The 17,861-nt window shown below is 40.5% G+C and overlaps 2 protein-coding genes across 2 annotated transcripts in view; one reads left to right on the top strand and one right to left on the bottom strand.

Moving 5' to 3' along the window:
* Window positions 1-10,900: 10,900 nt before the first annotated feature.
* cavin4b (caveolae associated protein 4b) lies at window positions 10,901-14,287 on the top strand. The gene is made up of 2 exons (XM_015060383.1): window positions 10,901-11,501; window positions 13,719-14,287. Exons 1-2 carry the CDS (start codon window positions 11,139-11,141, stop codon window positions 14,268-14,270), a joined length of 915 nt encoding a protein of 304 aa, XP_014915869.1. The 5' UTR covers window positions 10,901-11,138; the 3' UTR covers window positions 14,271-14,287.
* Window positions 14,288-14,818: 531 nt separating this feature from the next.
* The window catches only part of LOC106964714 (protein NLRC3-like), a 17,394-nt gene continuing 14,351 nt past the window's right edge, over window positions 14,819-17,861 (bottom strand). Inside the window, exons 7-8 of the mRNA XM_015060385.1 lie at window positions 16,405-16,572; window positions 14,819-15,849 (exon numbers count right to left, since the gene is read on the bottom strand). Of these exons, the coding sequence (XP_014915871.1) occupies window positions 15,840-15,849; window positions 16,405-16,572 (178 nt within the window). The 3' untranslated portion in view covers window positions 14,819-15,839. The remainder of the gene's footprint in view (window positions 15,850-16,404; window positions 16,573-17,861) is intronic.

Genomic DNA, 17,861 nt, shown 5'->3' on the forward strand with positions numbered 1-17,861 from the left:
ATGGAGGTTCTGGATCTTGGAAGCTCTCTCCAGCTGCTTCACCTCATGTTGGGTATTAACCTCTTCACTCTGACCCTCTGTGATGTAGAGATCAGTGTAGATCTTGTTGAGGAGGGTTCTACTTCCTGTTTCATCACTTCCTTCAGTCACACATTCGCATCTCCTCCTCAGACTGATCTTATGTTCCTCTAAAACCTCCTGCCGGTCAAAGTCTGCTGAAAAACCAAACACGAGAAAAAGTAAATCATTCTATTTTAAAAAATACCTAAAATTTTAAATCGTCATTTGTTTTTTCTTCTCCTCCTGCTGACATCCTTTTGTTTGGTCAAACACTAAGATACCAGGAACTATGGACTAATGCCTTCCAAGGGGCAGAATAGGTTAGCTCCAGAAATTGAGCTAAGCTGAAATATAGCCATTCTTCAAATCATGAATCATGTCTAGAAAATTCTGAAAATGTGTTCATGTCCCCATATACTTGTGTTACTTTAGTGTGAAAATTTGTCAAAAAAAAGTTGGATTAATTTTCTCTTGTCTCCTCCCTGATCTCACTATTTACAGCAGAATTTGACCACATACATTTATTTAGCCTCTGGTTGTCTCACTGCAATCAAGAAAACGAGACAGCCAGTCATAATGTTCACTGATAAATTATGAACATTTTGAAGAAAGCCTTATCTGAAGAGCCAGTCGTCTCACTTTGAATGAAAATCCTGTGGTCCAAACAGGAAGCAGACTTAGAGCTCTATGTTCTATTGACATCACATACATGCTGAGTCAGAGGGATTGCTACAGAGGAAGCTACATGATGCCACCAACTTCTCACTTTTAAATTCTGCTTCAGGATGAATGACTGCTGCGGTCAGTGACCTGAAGCAATTAGCTTGGTTTCCTTAATTAGAATTTTTTTTATTAATTACAATAAATTATTTTGTAGCAATGGATGAGAATGTATTTGATGTGCTTTGAAACTTTCTGCATTATTGGACTTAATCGACTATATACTGCTTGACACTTTATGACAGTGCTCCCCAAACTACGGCCTGCGGGCCGGATCCGGCCCGCCTCCACATTTGGTCCGGCCCCCTGAACAATACCAGAGAGCATTCAGATTTTTTTTCATTTATTGTATTTTCCGGTTTATATGTGGATTTTTCTTCAACCACCAGGGGGCTCTTTAGCAGGAAGTGTGTCCTGTAAACTGTGGGGCGCATTGCTGCCATCTGTTGGAGTTTTAGGGAACTGCTTGACTTTTATGTTATTTAATCAGTTTGGTTGTTTGCTAACGGTAGAGCAGATGAACACACTTGTCTGTTATGAACGGCGCATTCCCTGTAAGTAGCAGCTTATACTTCAAAACGAGCCTTTATGTTAACATATGAGAAATTAATATGGTAAAGTTACATTCCCTCAATGGAATATATACTCAGTGGCACAACTGCACATTATTCAGGTGGATGCGAAAACATACCCCCTAACCCTATAACTCGCTACATGTACCTCGTTATGTGCGAGAGGTGAAGGAGCGTGCGGCGCTGAACTGTATGGGAAAACATAATCGGCGCGTCGCCCCCTCCAGACGGGGTTTTGGCGCCCCCTCTGGTGCTGCGCCCCTATGCGTTGCATACGCTGCATACCCACTTTTTGCGCCTCTGTATATACTAGTCAGTCCCAGTGACCGTTTCACTCATGGTTTTTGCCCATGTGCTTTCTGGGTAAAAATCAATCGAGAAACGCACCCCGCCCCCAACAATCTCCGTCCCCCACCAGAGAAGGGAAAAGTTATGTGGCCCTCACAGGAAAAAGTTTGGGGACCACTGCTTTATGACATGCAGATTTACAAATAAGCTAATTTGAATGGAGACCACTTATTTGCTCATTGTCTTGAAAACTGTAAAAAGGCGTGGAAGCATAGCTGTACTAAAAGAAATCTACAAGACATGAACTTACTGATGAGACAAAACAGTATCACAGAAATGTCTTACTATGGAGAGTGCTGCTCTGATTGGCCATCTGTTGACCAGCTATGCTTCTAGATCTTTTTCCACACTGGGGATAAGAGGAGCGTCCTACTGAAGAAAATGGGTCCGTGTGTGAGGTCATGCACTGTCTGCAGAACCAGTGGCCACAACAGGTAGAGACTGGATCCTTTAAGCCACGCTGGCACAAAGCACAGCAGGACGGCTGGTCCTCCACAAAATCACCACTCCTCTTCCTTCCTCTGTGAAGAAAGTTCTTCATTAGATAAAGATATTCTTGATGAGAAATATCAGGGTGCGACACTGCTGATTGTCACACCGAGATTAATCTCAAAAGCTAATTTTTCACCATCAGAGAAGGAAAATGGCCTTACTTTGTTCCAGATGATGCAGATTCTTGGCTAAAGGCCAGAGGTGATTCTATGGACTTCAGAGACACACAGCTGGATCCTGAAGCTGCTGATGTTTGTATGTGGCTTTGGCCTCTGAAACATAAAAATAGTGTTATAGTACTGATAGAACACCAGAAGATGTTTGACAGATCATGTCTAACATCACTGCTGCTTCATTCTAACTATGTTTGTAGCAAGAAAACCTATTCACTAAAAACATCACTGGCATTTAAATATACTTTATAATTAATGTAATTAATGCATTAAAATTGAAATAAAACCAAAAATGACCCAAGAGTCCATAACAAAACATTTTTATATAATTTCAAAATGTTCTTTGGAATATTTGGTTGACTTGATCTGAGTTAACCACAAACCTGGATTTATACCATAGAAAGATTGTGTTTTTTCATGAAACTGTTAAATAGTTCAGTCTGAGACAAAGCAATATCTACAACGGTAAACATGTTTCAGATATGAAGTATGTTGTCAACAAGTGCCTGAACCTGCTGCAAAACCACCTGGAGCAGTACGGAGCGATGCTTTCAGACTCAAGCAAACTGAGCTCTGAAACTAAAAGAATCACACAGCAGTTGTTCAACATAAACATAAGAAAAAGACTGAAACAACAGAACATATGTCTCAAGTCAAAAAAGATAAGTAAGATTAATCAGAAACTGGTTTCTTACTTTGACCCACAGGGCTCAGGGTCATTACTAAAGTTTGGAGGATCTCCTTTGGACCAATCACTTTTCAGAGACAGACAGCTGGATCCCAGAGGCCCTGCTGTGTCCTCCTCCCCCTCTGGAGGAACTTCCATCTGTTTGAGAAAGAAATCATTAACCGTGGTTCTGTTAGCTGCTCAGTGAGATGTAAAACAAAAAGCCGATTCTCAAGAATCTGTCTCATAAACGGATCGTCAGATGATCCTGCTTCAGTTTGGTGCTGGCACTGACATTTCACGACAGTTTATCTAAGAGCTGACCTCGAACTAAAATAGAAGGACTCAAAAGACAATGGCAGTTGCTGTTGGGTTGGTACAGTAGGAGCAGCAATGGTTCATTGGAATAAGTCAGAGTGTTTCTCATGACAGAGATGAAGCTACTTAATTTGGGATCAGAGAACAGAATTGCATTTTGCTTGCTGAGATCTGTTTAATTACAAAAGAATACTATCACTTAATTAAAAAAGATTCACCTTCAACTGAACTATTTTTAAAACGAATGTTTTAACTTAATTAAATGCTGAACTAAGATGAACAAAACGAGGTCTTGCATATGCTGTAGAGTTCTTGAGGTGCTTTAGCACAAGGTGTGCTAGTATCAGAATAGCATTTTTTGTGCTGTGTCTGTTAGCATATGCACGTCGAAAAGGATCAATATTGGCTCCACCTCCTTTTGTAATAGCTCCTATAGGAGTCTCAAATGATTCAATTACAATGGAGGCGAGTGCCAATGTTTGGAATTGGATTAACAACTGATTTCTTCCAGATATTTGGCATTAATGAGGGTCCATGGAAAACTGAAAAGGTTTATGACAGGCTGGGAGAAAGCTCCTCTGTAAGGTTCTTGAGAAGGAAAGGAGACAAACTGTCTGGACCTGTTGCTTTTTGTGTATTTAACCATTAAAACCTCTAGTTACTTTCTGAAGGTCAATTTTAATTTAAAGGGGCAAACCCTTTAAATTAAAAAAATAATTATCACACTGCTACAATAAGAAAAAGTTTCAAAAATGTGAAAAAATGTTATACATAAAAGTTACATACTCCAGCTTTAAGGCAGCAAGAATACAGAGGATGGCTTCTTAAAGTCCTGATGGATATGTTTAATTCAGAGTCTACACCCTGAGAGCTGATCTAGCTTATTGGTGTCAGCTGTCCTGGAATCAGAAGTCAAGTAAAAGTTTAAAAACTAACTAACTTTGTCTAACTGGTATTCACATTATTTCATCCTGCAGCAACGGCAGCAGCTTTTTATAAAACAGCATTTGTTTGTGGAAGAGACATGGAAGTACAGTTTCCTGGAGTCTGGAAACTGACATTTAGCTTCAAATGGAGTTAAGCTTGAGCTATGTTCCGCCTCTGGCTCTTACAAAAAGATGGAGCCCATTCAGTGGGTATGACAGGAAGAAAAGGAATGAGGAAGTAAAACTTACCCTGAATAACCTTTTCTCCTTGCTTTGAACAAGCTTAACGAGCGGGAGAAGTCTAGTGTCGCTTCCTTGTTAGACTTACAGGAAATCCTGTTCAAATCCTTCAAATCAACACAGATGGTCTTGAAGTCTTACATTTTTACGAGTACAACAAAACATTCTTTTGATTTTGTCAATGTGAACCACAAACCCAACAGGTAGAGTATTTGAAACAAATGTAGCCTGTCTAAACCCAGCAGGACAAATGCATCTTTCCTTTTTCTGCTGTCGTTTTCATAAAATGGGACAGAAAAAACCTGTACTGCCCCCCATTGGTGAAATGTTTACAAGCTCTCTCTTTTGGGCTAAAAACATGTCACTCATTTGGTGTTCCTCTTAAATTCTTCAAACCTGTCCCCTCTTGGCTGCACAATATAACAATCATACTTTGTGTGACTCACTTAGAAATGGCAGATTCAGTCCTTATCAAGTTATTCAGTTATATTAACACCAATTAACTTAATATAACACTATTAAGTGTTATATTAATAGCACTTAATAGTGTTATATATTCAGTGATTGAAACTTCAGATTCCAATTCAGATCTGGCTCCAGACTAATTTAACTTGGGGAGAAATGGCTTATTTTGAGAGGACACAGAAAATGAGGCTTTTAATTTTATATAAATACATAAACATTTGTGCCACCGTTAAAATATAATAATACATTACAAGTTGTTTACCAATACAAAATAAACAATGATGTAAGCAGTGTCATGTAGAAAATGCTGTAAATCAGTTTTGCATAAACATTAGCTCCTATGTTCCAGAAATGTAAGAATTATTTATGTCTAAGCATAGATTCTTAGACAAACTTCAGAGACGGGAAACATTTTAATGTTTCCCGTCTCTGAAGTTTATGTCTTTAAATGCAAAATCAATCAAGTAAGTAGCAATAGTTTGTGGCATTACTAAAATAATACCATTAGTATAGTGCAGTAAAACTACATATTTTTCCCCAAAAATGTTACTCAAGTAAATATAACTAGTACTACCTACCTCTGAGAATAGACAACATTACTAGCCAATTCTACTTAACAAGCTTAATGTGATATATTGGCATGTATTAACCAGTCATCATTCAGCTAACATTATATTTATCCGACAGAATTACTCAACTTACTAGTCGTTAACTGCACAAAGTTTTTCTTTTCTTTTTTGCCTTTTGCTGGTTTGCTGCCATGACTCCAACACACAGCATGCAGCTCTGCCCTGCAGCAGCAGGTCTCCGTCGCTGCTGTAATACGGTAGTTTGTTGCCTCCTATTAGTAAGAAAGACAGACTTGCCTGTTCTAGGGATAGTTCATGGTAGGCACACTAATTAGGATGTCTAGAACTGACTGAAAGGCACTGAAGTTGGAGTTCTGTTCTGCCGTAACATAACGGCAGAACATAGATACGTGGCTTTCACAATTAAAAGCCACGTATCTGCATTTACCCAGGTTTGATATTACTTTGGTGATTGGAGCTATTGGGATAAAAGTGCAGAAATCTTATTTTGGCAAAAAGATAATTTTAAGACTTACAAAAACACTGGTGGAGAAAAGGACATGGAGCATGGGCGGAGATACAGCCAAACAATGAAAGGTCAGCAGAGGATTCCAGCAGAAAGCAGGTGACAAAGAGATGCAGATGATTAATCACAAACTGATGCAGCTGCAGTTGAGCCAAACCGGCAGACTGAGGTGACATGAATAATAAAAACAAGATCTCCTCAAGAGGACATAATCAATAAACCAAGGGGAGAAGGAAAGCTAATTAAAGGCAACTAAATTCAAATACATGAAAAACAAAACTGAAGAATAAATGAAGAAATTACCGTATTTTTCAGATTATAAGCTGCTACTTTTCCCCCACTTTTTGAACCATGTGGCTTATTGCCCAGTGCGGCTTTTCTGTGGATTTTTCTTCAACCACCAGGAAGTGAATCATTGGAAGTCAAAATTGGAAATCAAAGAAGAACGCGCTAGTTTTCATTTAGAACAAGCACATGCTAGCAGCCAAGCTAGCAGCAGGCACGATGAAGAAATGTTTTCAAACTCATATGATGCAGCTTTTAAGTTGAGGGCTGTCGATCTGCCACTGCAGGAGGGAAATAAAGCCGCTGCACTTCAGCTCGGTGTGAACGAAGCCATGGAGATGGAGGGCTGCGGCCCTCTGCTGCCCTCTGCTGGGTCCTTATGGAAAACTGAGAGTGACGGAATTTTTTTTCCAAAGAAATTGTCGGTGCGGCTTATAGTATGGTGCGCACTATAGTCCGGAAAATACGGGTAAAGGGTTTTAATTAAAGGCTCCAGACATATTTGTTTTTGGTTGTTTTTTGTCCAATATGGCTCTTTCAACATTTTGGGTTGCCGACACCTGAGCTAGACGTTTCAATAATTGAATTTTTATTTAACATGCAAAAACTGAAAGAAAAGTTTGAATTTATTGTAGATTTTCTTTCAACCACTGCCTAATATTTATACAAAGAGGCTCAGAGCCATTATGATCATTCTGCCTGGATCTTTGACCACTTTTCCTGACATCTGATAAAAAAGGAAAAGAAAAGAAAATTACTAAGTTCAAATGACACACTGCTTTTAAATGTAATCCAAAAACTTCAAACAAGACAAGCTTTGGAAAGGCTGTTCTAGAAGTGTAATGTTTGTGCTCATTTAAAAATTAAACTCTCACCACAGACCGCAGGAGGAGGGCAAAAGAAGCCCCCAAACCTGATCATACATAAGTATAAAAACCATGAACTATTTAGGTGATGACATTAAACTGAATATAATTTTGGAAAATAATATGGAAAAAAACTAAGATCATTATGATGAAGTTATATTCTCTAAACTCAAACTGCTGCAGCTTCATCAGGACATGGCCCAGCTCATCTCCCTGAGGAAGGTCACGACCCCCACCTGCAGAGAGAAGAGGCAGCAACAGAGATCAGATCAGTGAGTGTTTCCAGCTTCTCTCCAGCAGCAGTCAGTGACGCAGCACATCCAGCAGAAAGAGCAGCAGGGCCTTCAGTCATGTTCAGAGCAGCTTCCTCTCTGCTCTCATCTTAACGTGTTGCAGTGAACACACTGAGCTCCAAGCTCACACACCTACACACACTTTCAGCATCCAGTCTGCTTCCTCTGCAGGTTCCACTCAAGTCCACAGTGGAAACAAACTGCTGANGGAGGTTATTTTACATGATGTTGATCTTTGAAATCCAACTGAAAAATAGAGAATTATAAGTTCATACTCACCAGCAACTCCAGACCGATGGATGGATGATGGTTGGATGATGGATGGATGAAGGGTTCATCCTTCATAATTTGCCTCCATAGTATTGATTCATTATTGCTAAACTAATGTAACTGATTGAAAACTGGTTGTGATTTAAACATTAAATGATCAGAGAAAAACATTTTTCTGTATTTTTCCTGCTGATTAATATTCGAGCCACTCAGATGAAGATCTGGTGACGTCTGGCTCTGATCTGTGTCTCTCCTGCTCATCAAATTATTAAAACTACCCGTTTATTTGAAACCCTGACATTTAAACTTTGTTCAGATCTGCTTTCGGATCTCTGGCAGCAGCTGGTTGATAATCTCAGATTATGATCAGCTGCAGTTAAAACATTTCATTGTTTACAGAAACACCTAAAGTTCTGGTTCCTCTGAGCGGAGCGGTCCAGGTCGGTGCGTTTCTGCTGCTTTATCCGTTTCCTTTGGGGAAACGGTGGAGATGTTCTGAATATGCTGGTAATCCGTCCAGATCTGGTGTCGAGGCGTTTTGTTTTTTCTTCTCCATTTCAGAGCGATCCTGAGCTGCTGAACTCAGGAACAGAAAACCTGGATTTGGTTTTCAGATTAATCTTCTAAGCATTTTGTTCCCGTTTTGTTTATGGTTTTATATCTGACATTATTATTGTTTCTCTGGAAAGTAAAATCATGTTTTTGTTCCATATTTAAAGTTTTGCCTTTCAATGTGATATAAAAGCTCAGATTTGTCTTTTTTTCTAACATTAAGGATTTGTTAGTTTAATTCTGTAAATCATTTCATCAGGCCCAACTTTTTCCTGAGCGTGTTGTTGGGCCTTCACCCTCCAGGGGGCGCTCTGTACCTGGACTCCAGGGTGATCAGGGACCAATGGCGCCCTCTGCTGTTTGTTTTCTGTTTTGCTGCGTCTCACAGGGTCACAAACTGAAAATGTAACATTTTGTTCTTTATTCTGTTTATGATGAGATGCACCTGAAAACCAAAATGCTGTTTTTTCTACTGCTTAATAATTAATGAGGTACAAGCTAACGTGTACAGGTTGTTATTATTATTTTTATTATAATTGTTGCTTCATTTTCAGATGACGCCATTGTTTATGGTGCGGATGTGTTTGTGCGTGTTTGGACGAGCCGAGGATAATTTAAAACGCTTGTTTTTCATATATAATTTGTAACGATGGTACGAAGTGTTTTGCTGTGGTAGGAAGAGTAGATCGATAAGCTGGCCACATGGTCCTCCATGTTCGCTGACCGGAGGTCAGAGGTCTCTGGGATGTGGATCCTGCAGGGTCTGGGCCTGATTTTACTGTAATGTTGCGTCCTGCATGAACCAGTGAAGTTGTTTAGACTGTGCTGTAGCTGAACTAGAATTAAATTATGATGTTTGAACCTCTGGGTCTTGGTTTTCCGTTCTTTCTCTGATTCTGCATATTAAATCCAGGATTGTTCACTAAAATAAAAGTTCTTCACAGGAGTTTCAGTAAGTAAATCAGTCCAGATCAGGAGTGTTGGATAATATTTAAAATGCCAGTCAGAGTCTTCAATCACAAAATGTTTTCAGTTTTCTGTAGTTTAGGTTGAACGGACATGTTTACAGGAACATGAAGATTAAAAGGACAGGTGATTTCTGCAGCAGGAAGGTAATTATTATAATTCATAAACACACAAAGTTAATTATTGGTGATAACAATGATTTTCATTTTTAAACCTGAAGAACATTGTATGTTTATACAATTAATAATTATACATTTGTTCTATTGAAAGCACCAACATGGTAATTGGTGAGATTAGTGGAACTTTATGATGCACATTATTAGTTATGTTGGGCTCTGGAACAATCATAACTTTATTGATCTGAAGTAGAAATTTTGCCTTTTCTTCACTGAATCAATCGGCTGCTGGCCTGTAAAACTGAAACAACTGAAGTGAATCAGAAGTGAAAATCGGTGCCAATAATCCGGTGGGATAAATATAGCAGGATAATTATAGGCAGCAGCTGGTGGGGAGTCCCCGACTGTCTGATTCCTTCTTCTCTTGTTTTCCACACCTGTTCTCATCATCTTTCCTCTGTTTATCACTCAGCTGCTCTACAAGCTGTTAGTTTTGAATTAGGTTTGAATTGGTTTTGTCACTAACGTGTGTTGATCTACAGAAATGCTCATTACGACATTATAAATGCTCTTTATTCTTAATAATTATAGCACAGCAGCTCAAGGAACTGAAAAACACCTGATGAAGTTTTTAGCTGTTAGCTATGAGAGTTGTAGTTTTCTGATGGATCAATATGTACAATATTGATCAGGTAATTTAATGTTAGAGTTGTAGAGTGCAGTACCACTGTTGGCCTCTAGAGGCTCCAGTGTCTCATAGTTTTCCGTGTCTGATTCATATCAACAAACTCAAGAATTTCAGTTTCTGTTAAATAAATAGTAAAATATTTAAACTCATTTTCTGTTTCGTTTAAAAGACGTCTGAACTGTTTGCTCCTCCCACTACAGGCCACGCCCCATTTGGACCATTTTTAAGTACCTGCTTTCTACCAAGATGGCCGCCATGGCAGCATGTGCCTGAAGAACGCCTTGATGAAACCTGACCTGTCAGTTGTCCAACTGTGGGAGGCGAAAGAAGGTCTAAACCTGGAGCGAAGGATTATGACAGAAGAAGTGAAAAGTTGTCGGATGACAGACATGGTGGGGGTTTCCAGCTTTTAATACTCTGATCTCTGAAACAAGCAGAGGGAGTCGCTTTACCGCTGCTGTATTTTTAGCAGTGGAGAACAGAGAAACACTGGGAAACATGCCACTCTTTACCATCACTGGTCTGAACGACTGGCTTTACTTTCTGTCTGATTGGTCAGTTTCTCCAGGATGACGGACGATTTTAGTCTTCATGCCAGTAAAAACTTGGCATAAAGATCAATATTTGAGTCTTGTTTCTTTAAAATCTGCAAATATATTGTAAAGGTATTGGCTGAATATCAGTGCAGCTCATTCATCCTCTTGGTGTTTCTTTGGCTCAGGTTACTTCAGCTCCTCCAGCCCTCCCTCCAGGTCCAACAGGGTGGAGACTTTAACTTGATCCGAACGCCATCAGGGTCAACCTCCAGTTGTAGAGGGGTGAGCTGGTCCTTCTGCCTTCTCGCCGTCTCTTCTGTATCCCACTACCTCAACCCTCATGCTGTGGTTCTTGATTCTTTATCACCTCTAACTTTCACAGATTCTGCAGGGCTTTTATCTCCCTTCATCTCTTCTTTCATTTCATTTGGATCGTTGAATTCAAGCCACCAACTGACCAGACAGTTAAAAGACCAACCAGCCAGCAAGAATGACGGACAAACCGGTGCTGCCAGCAGGAGGCGGAGATGATGCCGGCGGCATCATGGCGCTGCTGGAGCGCGTGGCGGGCCTCATGGACAACGTCCAGGCCACACAGCAGCGCATGGAGGAGCGTCAGCTGGAGCTGGAGAACACAGTGAAAACCATCCAGGCCGACGTCGTCAAACTCACCAACGATCACGCAAACACCAGCTCCACGGTCAGCCGGCTGCTGGAGAAGACCCGCAAGGTCAGCTGCCACATCAAGGATGTCAGGGTGCGGGTGGAGAACCAGAACCTCAGGGTGAAGAAGGTGGAGGCCACGCAGGGAGACCTGCTCGCCAAGAACAAGTTCAGGGTGGTCATTTACCAGGTGAGGCTCACTGGACCAACATTTACAATGATTCTGATGTTTGTTGGCTCTGGAAAAACTCCTAAAACTCTGCATGCAGCTTAATGTCAGCTGCATGGAAAACAATCAACAGATTCAAGAGACATGGCTGAATTAGAACAAAAACATGATGCATAAATTCAGCTGCTACATTCCTGACTTACCAAATCGGACGGCCGTCTTACAGCTTTAGGTAGGAAATGATTGGAGCATCGACTGATCGGGTCAATCAGGACCGTCACTGTTCAAACAGTGAAAAGTTTCTAAACTGCTTTTAGAAACTCACAGCAGCAGAAGGTCAGACCTGTTGACGAGCAAATTTAAGTTTTTAATGGAAAAAAATCACCTTAGTCATGTTAAGAGGAGAATAATTCATTTAAGGGATGTAAATACAGAAGAATTTTCCACTCAGTGAAAGCTGAAGAAACTAATTTTATTGATACCAAAGTTTGTTTCATCAGAATTTCATTTAATCTCTACAGTTTTAGAAAAGGTTTTAGGAAATTTATCTTTGTTTTTATGTCTCTTTTAATCCAAATCTGAGTTTATTTGACATGAATGTTGGAGGTCAAATGTCATCAGGCCTCATTTTACTCCTCAGCAGCTGCCAGCGTGACGGCGTCTCGGTTATTTTAGTTCTGCAGAGACGTCAGATCTGAGCTACTAATGGTTTATTGGAGAAATAAAACATTTTGGCTGCTTTAAATCAATCAACTACATTTTGAAACCATTCATTGGCAGCATGTTGCATCTGAAAATGAAACAGGAAAATAACAGCAGTGTGAGGTTTGGATGTAGTTTTGGTTGCCTGCACACTATTCAGCAAAAGCTTTTCTATAGTTACTTTGTTTTCCTTTCATTAAGCCGTTTGAACAGAAAAGAGCTCAAATCCAGTCATGCATGTAAACCAAGACCTACAGAAAAACCACTCAGAGATTTTCCTGCATCCCCACATCAAGTCTCAGACCTGAAGGTAGGAGCTGGTAGCCAAATATAAATGTCCCAAAGTTACTGTTCAGAGAGCAGCATGTGTTGAGCCCAGAGCTGCTGCAGATAAATGACTGAGCCAGCTGAGGGCCGAGTTATTCTGAGTCTGAGCCTCCACCATCTCCTAATATAGCGCTCTGCTCATCCCTGCTAACCTTTGGCCAATCAGTGTTTCTGAGCTGCTACCTGCAGCTTTAAGTTGAACCAATTGGGGAAAGTTTTTATGCATTTGCTTGGATTAACATTTCTTGATATTTAGCAGGACAGACGTGGTTCTCTGAGTTAAACGACCATTTCCCTGTTAAGTTTTATCGCAGTTGGTGAACATTATGCTACAAAACCTGCAGGTTTCATTTGTTCTTGACTAAACCTTAGTTAATACTTTACCTTCCTTCATGATGCAGATTATTGTTGTTTTTCTTTGGACAATAAGCTAACAGCCCTCCAGGTGCAGATGTCCTAACTTTGCTAGCTGCCAGCTTGTTAGCAGCTGAAGCTACATGTTGGCTCACCGTGCAGCTCGGTTATGGCAGGCAGGAAATGTCAGCCTATCAGGTGTCAGTGATGCATGAAATCATAGATGCTGGTTCTCCCATTAACATGATTCCAATTTACTGGTTTATGACATTTCACTTGGTCAATATTCCAATAATATTTACAAAGAAACTTCATCCATGATCTCAGTGGGTTTTTCCTGACGGGTCGATTTGGTTCAGGCTTAGAAGATTTATGGTCCTGAAAGTTCATTCTGTCCGTCTGTCCCGTTTGGCTGCATCAACCGTTTAGTTTGGGTATTTAGGGATGTGATTTTAACTACCATGGTTGATCCAAACATTTAGTCTGTTTACTGGCCTTTCCACTGATCCCAGTATGAATGACTGAGGTCTGTTTAATCATCAGTCTGAGTCAGTTTGCTGCTCATTCTTCAACATTTTTCTGAAACCTGACCTGTTAGCGACAGTCGCGCTGTGATGCAGCTGGAAGCTGCAGCTCTCTGATATGTTTAGCTTCCTGCAGCCCGGCGCTGAGCTGCAGAAACAGGTGCTGCAGTTTATTTCTGGAGGCAGGATCAAGACCTGCACACTCACCCCAAGTCTGGATGACACATTGTGACCAGCGACAGATTTAAACCTGACATCATCATTAAACTGTCTGAGAAAGAAGTCAGTGCAACATCTAGATGCTGATATTTGATCTGTTACTGTTTCTCAGGGTGACCAGGAAGTTAAAGCGATCACACCAGGCAACGAGCCGGCAGAGTCCAGCGGTGCAGCTGCAGCAAGGCCTGAGGTGGAACCAGACAAGTTTGAGCTTCCTCCAGAGTCGGACGAAGAGTACATGGTTGTGGAGGAAGCAGACTCCTCATCAGCCGGTCGGATGAAGAAGACAGGCTTGACACGCATCGAGAGCTTCAAAGCCACCTTCTCCAAGGAGAACATGAGCAAAACCCGCGAGAACCTGGGCACCAAAGTCAACAAACTCGGCGAGCGAATCGTAACGGCCGAAAGGCGCGAGAAGATCCGCCAGTCAGGTGAGAAGCTGAAGGAGACCTTCACCAAGACGGTCCCGGCGAAGCTGAACCTGAAGAAAGAGAGGACTGTGGCTGAGGGTCAGGAAGGAGCAGAGGGAGCTGCAGAGGCAGCCGGTCCAGTTCCTCCTCCGAAAGGCCGTAGGAGCAGCCCAGCAGCAGCCAGGGCGGCTGAAGACGAGGCCAAGCCGGCCGAGTCTGAGGTGCCCATGTACGACATGAAGCAGCTGTCATAAACAGGACAGCTGCCAGTTTTCTTTGGACCACAGAGAGAGCATGATGTGTCTGCTGATGTCTGATGGTAGAAACAGTGGAGAGAAGCAAACAAGCAGATGGAATCACCTTAACATGGCTGAACATTGAGACAAGAACAGATTCCTGGAATCACTGGGATGATCTGTTTCCAGAACATTCAGGATTTGGTCATTTCTGTTTGTGTTACTGTGTCTGATTGAAATGTGTTAGTTTATCACAAGCTGCTGCTGCTGCTCACTGATTTGCATGTTGAAGTTGAAATGTTGGACAGGATGAGTTTGTGGAACGTTTTGTTCCTAAATATGTTGAAAAATGAGGAAAAGTGAAGTAAAATAAAGTGAATTTCTTTGTTTGGAAATAAAAGTCGAGATAAGATGGTTTGTTGCTGCAGAGACTTTAGTAGATTTTCATATTTGTCAAGAAAGATGCAGAAAATGAAAAAACACCCAGATTACAGTTTGTACCATCAGATTTGGACGGATCCCTCTAACTTATGGTTTAAGTTTGATGATTCAATAACTGACAGCATTATTTTTATTAATGCTGTAAAGTATAAATTATCTATGCATTTTTATTGATTACTGTATGTAGAAATGTAGCTTCTTCACTTTGGTTCTGATCATAATTACATTTTCATAATGTAGGGGTTAAATTAAAGCATTTGTGTTTCATATCTGTGTACTGTAGTCTTACAGATAAAAATATTCCACTTGAAGACGATAAGAATAAAATCCAACTTGTCCAGTTTTGAAGGAAAATGAGCTGAAGGCAAATAAAGCACTGAGGTTTTGTTGTGTTTTTGTTTTATTCTTTGAATATTTAACCAATGATGGCGTTTTATTGTGAATATAATATATTTACACTCTTGGTAAATTATGAATTAACTGTGATTAACATGAATTTTGATCAGTTTCAGTGACGCAGGTCTGGACCACTGTTGGACCTTTAATCACTTCATCAGAACTCATCCAACACCATGAAGCTGACAGAACCTCAGCGTAACGCGTCAGAGGAAACGAGAATTATTCACATCGGCTTCTAAGGCTCTGGGACTCAGGAGGAGTTTAATATTTTACCTTCAGAAACAATGAAAAAAATAACTTCATTAAAATCAACAAGGAAAGTTTCTCCTCCAACTGAAACCATCATCGACTCACTGAGCTGTTTGCAGCAGATAAAATCAGCAGAGCTGCACAAGAATGTGCAGAAAACACCTAAAATATAAAAACATCCAGAAACATCAGGATGAAGCAAAATGCAGCCGACTGAATTTAACTTTATTCATATTTATTGAAATATGAAAAAAAAAATTACAGTTGAATCAAGATCAGATCAAATTAAGCCACTAAATGGAGTTTAGATTGAATTTGATCAAAATTTATCCAAAGAGACAAACAGACAATAAATGTCAAGACAGGATAAAAGAAATTGTAACAAAATCTTTCAATTCAGAATCATCATGATCCAGTCAGAGTCTCTTCAGACTCAAACTGCTGCAGCTTCTGAGGATCAGCAGGAAACAGAGACGATTCTCTACTTTACAAAGTTAATCACCAAAATCTGCAGAGAGAAGAAAGAAGCAGAGATCAGATCAGTGAGTTTCCAGCTTCTCTCCAGCAGCAGCAGTCAGTGACGCAGCACATCCAGCAGAAAGAGCAGCTGCTGACTAAATGAATGATGGTTTGTGAAACCAGAGTTTCCAGTGGTTTCCAGGCTGCAGTCAGACTGATCTCAGAGCTGTGACCAACATCAACCTGATCAGCTGTTTCCTGTTGAACTGAGAGAACAAACAGATCTGAGATCAGATCTGCTGCTGCCACAGTTTGATGAATGAGGACCACTGTCTCTAGACATGCTGGACGGCTGGACGCTGGAGTCCAGCTGGACGTCCTGGAGACATGGACACAGCAACAACACTCATCTTCACACCAACACAAACACAGGAACACAGCAAGCTGCTGCTCCTCTGATTGGCTGATTGCTGTCTCTGTGTCCAATCAGGAAGCCTGAACCACTGAGAAGCTGCAGCTTTACTGGGAACACTGGAGCTTTGATGGGAACTGGTTTAGTTCAACATGCTGACAGCAGCTGGACTCACTGATAACATTTACTTACAAATGATCGATTTGTTTGTCTGGACTTTTTGAAAGATCCTCCAGCTGGTGAACTCCTGACTCCTTCAGGTCGTTTCCTCTCAGGTTCAGCTGAGTCAGATGTTGGCTGGACTTCAGAGCTGAGGCCAGAGAAGAACAGCTGATCTCTGACAACCTGCAGAAACACAATCTGGATAAAGAATAAAAGATGTGAGCTGAAGCAACAGGATGCAGGTGAACCAGTTAGAGTCTCATGAATATTAATGACCTGCTTCATTAAAGACCTGCTGACTCTTGAACTCTGTCAGCTCCATTAATACAAACTGAGCTTCTACAGCCAAATGAGTCAAGTTACACAGAAAAACAAATAAGTAAGAACTTAGGAAAAAATATGAACAAATATAATAAAATGCTGATGAATGAAACTATTTTAATTCTTCAGCATTCATAAAACATGTCATGGAGAATATCTGAAGTAAAACTGACATTAAGAGCCTAAATACACAGAAAGTAAAGCTGGTACCGTCTCTTGTTTGAGTATCTTTGTCACTAAACTCATACAAAACTGTTAAACCACCAATCAGTGAGAAGGTCCAGGAATAACTGAGGCAGATATTCATTCAAATAAAATGCAACACATTTCCTTCTCAGGGGAAAGATGTAATTATTCATAGAAATATGAAATGAACGTTTTAAAGTTCATCAGCTTCGCTTCTTATTTCTAAGAAAGCCATTTGATGACAAGCCATTAAAACAAGAATTTAATTAGCAGCTAACGATTCAATTTTGGTTGGGAAACATAAAATATAACACAATAGTGAAATTACAATTAATGAAATGAACTTACAGACAAATAGTGTCCAAGGAACAAAAGTGTCTGAAGGACAATCGACACCATGCAATACGTGAACAATGTCCACTAGGTGTCACTAAGGCTCTATAGTCTCACTTGGAAAACTGAACAAACCATAATGATGGAGTCAGAACACGAACGATGCCTCCTGTTGGCTGAAATGAACCTTCTGTCGTTAAATCGAGTTTTTACCACCTTCGGCTTTTAGCAAAAGTTAAATCTTACTTCTGTTTCAAGGACTTTGAAGGACTCATCCATGCCTTCATAACAACTCGACTGGATTACTGCAACTCTTTATATAGAGAGATGGAAAAATCGCACATTCAGCGACTTCAAATGATCCAGAACACAGCAGCACGGCTTCTTACAGGAACGCAGCAGCACGGCTTCTTACAGGAACCAGGAAGCATGACCATATAAGGCCAACTCTGGCATCTTTACACTGGCTGCCTGTCTTTTACCGAATAGATTTTAAGATTCTTTTGTTAACTTTTAAAGTTTTAAGTGGGTCAGCCCCCCCTTATCTTCGGGACCTTTTAAATTTCCGGTCTATGTCCAGAACTTTACGATCAAATAATCAGTTATTACTGACAGTTCCTTGGACTCGACTTAAGAGGAAAGGAGAT

The sequence above is a fragment of the Poecilia latipinna genome, unplaced genomic scaffold, assembly GCF_001443285.1.
Source record: "Poecilia latipinna isolate Pla-1442-1.1 unplaced genomic scaffold, P_latipinna-1.0 Scaffold1706, whole genome shotgun sequence".
NCBI classification, from domain to species: domain Eukaryota; kingdom Metazoa; phylum Chordata; class Actinopteri; order Cyprinodontiformes; family Poeciliidae; genus Poecilia; species Poecilia latipinna.

Coding starts and splice junctions, on each gene's coding strand:
- cavin4b (XM_015060383.1), top strand. CDS start 11,139: ATGACGGACAAACCGGTGCTGCCAGCAGGAGGCGGAGATGATGCCGGC. Junction 11,502..13,718: donor TCAGGGTGGTCATTTACCAG/GTGAGGCTCACT, acceptor ACTGTTTCTCAG/GGTGACCAGGAAGTTAAAGC.